The 6,795-nt window shown below is 41.3% G+C and overlaps 1 protein-coding gene across 1 annotated transcript in view; it reads left to right on the plus strand.

The window, feature by feature from the left end:
- The window catches only part of LOC116693391 (sphingomyelin phosphodiesterase 3-like), a 96,394-nt gene extending 91,084 nt beyond the window's left edge, over window positions 1–5,310 (plus strand). Inside the window, exon 10 of the mRNA XM_032522333.1 lies at window positions 925–5,310. Coding sequence (XP_032378224.1) covers window positions 925–1,026 — 102 coding nt within the window. The 3' untranslated portion in view covers window positions 1,027–5,310. The remainder of the gene's footprint in view (window positions 1–924) is intronic.
- Window positions 5,311–6,795: the final 1,485 nt, after the last annotated feature.

Genomic DNA, 6,795 nt, shown 5'->3' on the forward strand with positions numbered 1-6,795 from the left:
CCTTGGTCTCTCCAACCGCAGCCGCCTGCCGCCACCTGGTGCCAGACTGTAGTTACTGTAACATCATTCCACTCAACACCAGTCAAACAAAGATATTCTTGTTTTGCTTCCTCATAAACAAACCACAAACCCAGTTTCATCACCCATTTCATTTCCTTTTCTTTTTTGATTGAACTTGACTAAGTCAACGTGTTAATGTACACAGTATTGTTTTAAACCGTGAACACATTACAGTTTAAGTTATCCCTCTGACGTATGAGGTCCCTACTCGGCAGCACTGTGGAGGAACGTCTGGCAATGCGTCCAACAACTATAGCAACACAATACGCTGTAAAGCGCCCATAAACTGTTGCAAACTGCAGTAAAAACCTTGATTGAGATACATATTCTGAATGCGCTGTCCAAAGAATGCCTCTAAAACAGTGGTTCTTAACCTTGTTGGAGGTACTGACCCCCACCAGTTTCATATGCGCGTTCACCGAACCCTTCTGATGATGGCCAAGCGGGGCGTGTCATCACGAATCATATGAGTCGGGTGTGTGTCTTGACCTCCGCCGAACCCCTGAGACTGACTCACCGAACCCCTGGGGTTCGATCGAACCCAGGTTAAGAACCACTGCTCTAAAACCTGAATAATAAAGTCACATCACATATGTCTTGATCAGAAAATTCTAAATTTGGAAAAAGGCCTTATTCGGAATATCAAAACCGAATAAGCTGTTTACTTGACCCGTACTAAATTCGGAATATTGCCATATTCATAATCACAGTAGAATATTAGCGTGCTTGTCAATGTACTCTGTGACATTTGAGTTATTTTAGTGATTTATTATTTTTGTGTGCTTTTAAAATGAAGGACAACTTCTACAGAATAGAAGGTGAGATACTGAAGACTTGATGCCAGTTCTTCTCCCCCTCCCGCAGGACATCGAGGAGTTCAGCTTCGTCACCCAGCTGGCCGGCCTCACCGACCACCTGTCTGTGGCCATGCGATTGGCTGTTTCCACCGGGGAAGAGGAGACTTAGATCGACCACCTGAGCTTATTATTATTAATTCCTTTTTAAATACTGCCATGGAGGCGTGACAGATGACCAGGAAGAGAGAAGAGGAGATTAAGAGTTTGCAGAAACGGATCGGCTTGAGAAAGACTATAAAGGCATTGAAGGGAGAATGAAATCGACAGATGAATCACTTGGAGGAGCACTCAGGGGATGAATGGATTTAAAGAAGGTGGAGGAGAGCACAGCAGAGGAGTGATATGAAAGAGAAAGACTCTGGAGGGGAGAGATAAGCAGGGCAGTGCAGTTTAGAAAGCCAGAAAGATATTCATCTTCCTGGGTAAACCCTCCACACACACACAAACACACCCACTAAACACACCACCCTAAACACACAAACACAACGGATCGACATTTTTAGACTGTTGAATATCTCTTCTTCGTTGAACTGAAGGTTTTTTATTTTTCAGTGAATTGTTTTCATGTAGCCAATTTACACACACTTCTTTCATTGGATCTGTTTTAGCCGTAGAGTAACTATGCGTATTTTTAATGATTCTACCTTCAGGGACAGTCGGATCTTCTTTAGTGACAGTGTGTAATTGAAGTGACAAGCGTACAGCTACTGACTGGCCTTTCCACTGACCTGTGTCCTCGTGTCGTGCTCCGTCCTGAATGGCCACTTATGGTCACCTTACTACTCCCACGTCAGTCCCAGGAACCTCAACAAGTGTCTTTTTTTCTAAAAAAAAAAACCTAAAAACAAAACTAGTCTTTCTAAAAGAAGAATTTTTATAGGGAGTTTAAATGCTTGTTTATTACTATATGGTATGTTTCTAAAAAAAAAAAAAAGAAGAAGCAGAAAAAAAGAGGTATTGTATAAAGGGACTTGGTTTTGGAGAACGTGTTTCGTCCGATGCATTGAAATGCTTATAGCATGTTTTTCCACCGTGACTGGTTGAAAATTAGACCGGACATTTCTGGTGTAATCATGGGAACTGAGACTTTGCGGATGCATGATGGGAAACGGTGTCAGTTTACAACATGAATTTAGCGTCTTGATACACTTGCTTGCTTGATTCTGGCTGCTTGATGAGTCCAGGAGCATTTTTGCCCTGTAACACACACTTACTGTATACCAGTGTGACATTTGTGCATGTGAGACTCTGATGACACTGAACACATGCACGTGAGGGTGTGCACAGAAACATACTGAAGATTTACATAAAGCAGGCATAACACATCATGTACAGGGGGATTTCAGGTGATGTAACATACCCTCTGGCAGCCATATTGGAGTTCTCCGAATGACAACATGTGACTTGAGTAGGTATTGTCAGCGTGTTAGCTAACAAACCAATGTAGCTATCTGGTTAGCAAGCCATCGGCATCTTGTGACCACATCTGATTTTTGCTCTAGCTAACACACAATATACAGCCCACTTTCTGGTTAGAGCACAGCCAGTTGCCCCATGGATCACCCTGACGACAGCCATATTGTGATGCAACTGCAAAACCTCAGATTACAGAACCATTTGAAGACCGGCATGCTGCACACACCCTGGACAATATGCCAAGTATACGTAAACACATTTCATAATGTACTAAAAGTCCCAAAGATTAAGACAGCCCACCTACAAATAATGCACAATTCAAGTAGTGCAAATGCTAATGAATCCACACAGCATACCAGGTACATGAATACACGAAGCAGTGTAATACTACAATGCAACACGACTCAAGAGGTGTTCACATTGAAAACAAAACAAACTTTAGAGGCGGTGTGATTTCATTTAAAGCGATAGGCACAAAACATGACACCAGACGCAACCGCCCGAGTTAGATATGTTTCAACTTAAGGGACTTTCCCCAGTGTGGGACAAATAAAGTCTGTCTTATCTTATTCCACTCACAACCTGTACCAGACACGTTATTATGGATCGTCTTGGCAAGTGCCGCTCAATGAAGCAGCTCGATTGGTTGGGGTTAGGCACTGACCTCGAGTAGTTAAGGTCAGGTTGTGTAAGCATGGACAAAGTTGCGTTGGTTCCATAATAACTTGTTCCAGACCCACACAGACCATGGTGTCAAACAGGAACTGGAACTTTGTAAAGAGCAGTGTTTAATGAGTAACTGTTGAAAGGCATGTAGAGACTAAAACTGTCCTTGTGTCTCCTGGAGACCTGAATGCCATGGTGCTGCCTTTGAACTATACCATGTTGAGTGATAGGCCACTACCATTGCCTCAAACTTTAAAAAATAACATGGAAGCAGGTCTCAGCAGCAGGACTTAAGGCAAGTTAGCTAACATTAGCCACCAAGAGCTACTAGTCATACCCATAGACTGTAGAAAAGAATGGACGTAGCGTCCGTGACACCACCCATTGGTTTGTGGACTGCTGTTTTACGCCCTAGAGTTTTGCAAAATGGCCGTTGCCATCTTGGTATTTTAAAACCAGATATGAGCTGGGGAGGAGGATATGGCCAAGCCAGTCTTGTTTGCAATGGCAATAGCTAAATGCTAAAGAGGGAAAGTTGCTAATCTTCATCCCTTCTGCAGCATGTCATCCAGTAGTAAATATAGACCTCAAGTTAGCAGCTAACACTAAAGCTAGCTGGCTAGCTTGGTTCACATAACGCTGAACAAGACGTTTTTTTGATGACCAAAATGTTCCAATTAATGTGAAAAATAGTTTACTGCTATATTAATGTACACAGGGCAATGGTTAGCATTACTAAGCCTCTGTGCTAAATGACAGGTCGGCGTGAATCCCCTGCTTTACCACCACTTATTGAAATCAACGGGACCATTTTATGAAATGAACATAATGCTATATTAAGAAGACTTGAAAATAGAGATTGAGACTATAAACTCATTATGAAAATGTTTACAATGGTGATAAATCAAGAAAGAAAAAAGGTCATTTTTCCACAGACTTCTACAGAAACTGACTTTTGGAGATTGGATAGAATGCAGGTTTAAAGCACTTTTGCTTTGGCTTCACTTTTCAGATCTGGAAGCTCCGTCCAATATTTTTACAGTCTATGGTCAGACCAGACCAAGTAAGGCTGCTGCAGCACAAACCTCCGAGTCAATTGAACTGAGCAAGGGTGGGTTTTATTCACTAGGAATTGTAATTCCAATTTGTAACAGTAAATGTATCATTTCTTTTTTTGAAATGTGCATATCCTTTAAAAGATGAGTTGGCGTTAGCAATGGTGCCTCCCTTTCACTGATCACTATGTGCGCTAACGTGTTAGCAGGAATCTCCAGATCAATGATCTGCCGTTCTGGGAACACATGGATCCTGTTTGGGTCCCTGTCATCAGTCAACACGGGACAACTACCAAACTGTGCGGCATATTTTTCTTAGTGGTGTGTGTGGAAAATCACTAATGTCGAAGCCTATTTCTCTGAATAAAACATGCGTTACAGTAACAGTTGAGGTTGTCAGATACTGTTTGATTTCCATGGTCTGCACGCTGAACAATGTTTACAACAGTTTTTTGGCAGAAGTGTTAATTTTTAACATAAATGTGTACGTTTGTTCGGGCAGCTCATCGAGTTATATTCTTTCGATACAAATGTGCTAACTGACGTTTGAATGAAACGTGCGTGCGTGCGTGTTGTTCTGTTATGTATGTTCAACTGTCATTTTTACATGCAGTATGAGTCCACAGGTCACCTGGCTGCTCTGACACATTTTTTGTCTCTTTATGACTCATTATGATTATGACTAATATATCCTTCATATTACTAAGATTTGTATCTGTGCATTTTTTCAATTCAACCTTCTTTTTTTTTAGGTTGAATCCTGTCATCTCCTTAGGTGAACTTCAAATGAGATCAAACCCTCACTACTGACTTGGTAAATAGTCATGTAAATACACTATAGGTCTATTATAGTTCAAGTTTTAGAGAATCTGCTCTATGGGGAAATAAGTTATGGTTTGGGTGGGAGCAAAGTGGTAGCCGATGTAGAGATTTATTAATAAGCTTTAGTTTTTTTAATCGTCTGATTTTATTAACACCCCAGTACCGTTGAACATTTCATCTTCCAACACGGAGAGCTCCACAGCGTCCAAACCACGGGACGGACGGTGTGTAGCGCAACACCGTCAGGAGGATTCTACACTTTTGTGTTGTTTTTTAAAAGTTGCAATGTGGAGGTAATTCATTTTATAATTTAGAGTTCATTTCTTTTGCTAATTGTTCTGTGTTTGTATTTTTGCATATTTTTAACAACAACTGAAGAAAGTGGTGGGCAAAGAAGCTGATTGGTTGATTAAAGATGAAGGTGTAAAGGCAAAGTTTGGGTTTGTGTTGTATGTCCATGGTGAGCCCTAAAGCCCAAATGCACTGGCAGCGTCTGACGTGCACGTTTTAAAGTACGTCTTTTATTTTTTAATGGTCAACACACACCAAAAAGCGTAATCAGGCCCGTTAAACTGCTTTCAGTGCGTTTGGGCCTCTTAAACAGGACGTTTATGTGATGGAAGCCTGACATTTCAGTCACATAGGTGCTCATCCAAATAATGGGAGGAAAGGGTAAACGTTGTTATGGTTTGGATGGGAGGGAACTCACCAGGTGGAAGGCACCTGATAAAAAAAATACACTGGAGGAATTTAGAGCAGAAGTGTCGAACTCAACTTCGCTAGGGGCCTCACTGGAAACTGAGAATCACATCAAGAGCCTGACATATACAGTTTATTGACATGCTTTGGTCTAAAAAGTCAAATATCTTTGACTGTATTGTTGCATCTTCTAATTTACAGTTTGGTTCCAAAAAAGTCCAAAAAAAGTTCCTCAGCAGGCATTAAAAAAGCCCCCAAAAGTTGGAAAGAAGTGACAAAAACCTTGGAAAAGATGACAAAAACTTCAGAAAAGGTGACGAAAACTATGTGGGCAGAAATGCACTGGGAACCTGAATTGATATGCAGTTTATATTTCAGCAGATAATTTTTTTGGTGTACACCAACTTACCAAGTTGTACTTATTATTTCAAAAATAGATAAAAATGGACAACTTAACTGCTTCAAGAAATGTTATATTTGCGAGTGCTGACCCTGTTGTGGCAGCGCGGGTAAAGCCTGGGTAAATGAGTTAATTTGATCCTACGTCATGAAAAACAAATTGCTCCTTCGCAATTTTTACCTGCCCTCTTAGTCATTTTACCTTGGCCCCGGGCCTGGGGGTAGGCATTAGACACACCAAAATCAAGTTATTTTTAGAAATATATATATTGGTATACTAAATATATATATATATATTATATTAGTTTTTAGCATACACCTTGGAGAAAATACCGGGGTCAAGACCTTGGTGACCCCAATTTGTGGTTTTGGCCATGTGGGCCTGAGGCACTCATGTGAGGCTGGTATTTGAGAACAGAAGGTCAAACCAGAAGAAGAAACCTTTGTTTGTCTCTCTCAAAGCACAAAGTATGACGAAGTGAAAGAAGCTTTTAAGGAGTCCTTCTGCTTTTCATGAGCAGAGGGAGAAATCTAGCATTAAAAATTTACATAGGGTGCTCTGTCAAGTGTGAAAACTTCCCTCCCACTGAAACTAAAGTGACATCAGCCAAATGTGACATATCAACGGGCTTTAGCTTTTAATTTCCAAGTAACTAGAGTTCTGGGCCCTGTAGAAAGGCATTCTCTATAGTTCCCGCATCCACGGCGATCCATCCTACCATCTTTTTGGGCCCTCCTCACATGTGGGCCCTGGGTAGTCAGTCCCATACTCCCCCCCGGTCAGACACCCCTGCGTACGAGTGAATGCAGTGTGAGGGAAA

The sequence above is a fragment of the Etheostoma spectabile genome, chromosome 8, assembly GCF_008692095.1.
Source record: "Etheostoma spectabile isolate EspeVRDwgs_2016 chromosome 8, UIUC_Espe_1.0, whole genome shotgun sequence".
Taxonomy (NCBI): Eukaryota; Metazoa; Chordata; class Actinopteri; order Perciformes; family Percidae; genus Etheostoma; species Etheostoma spectabile.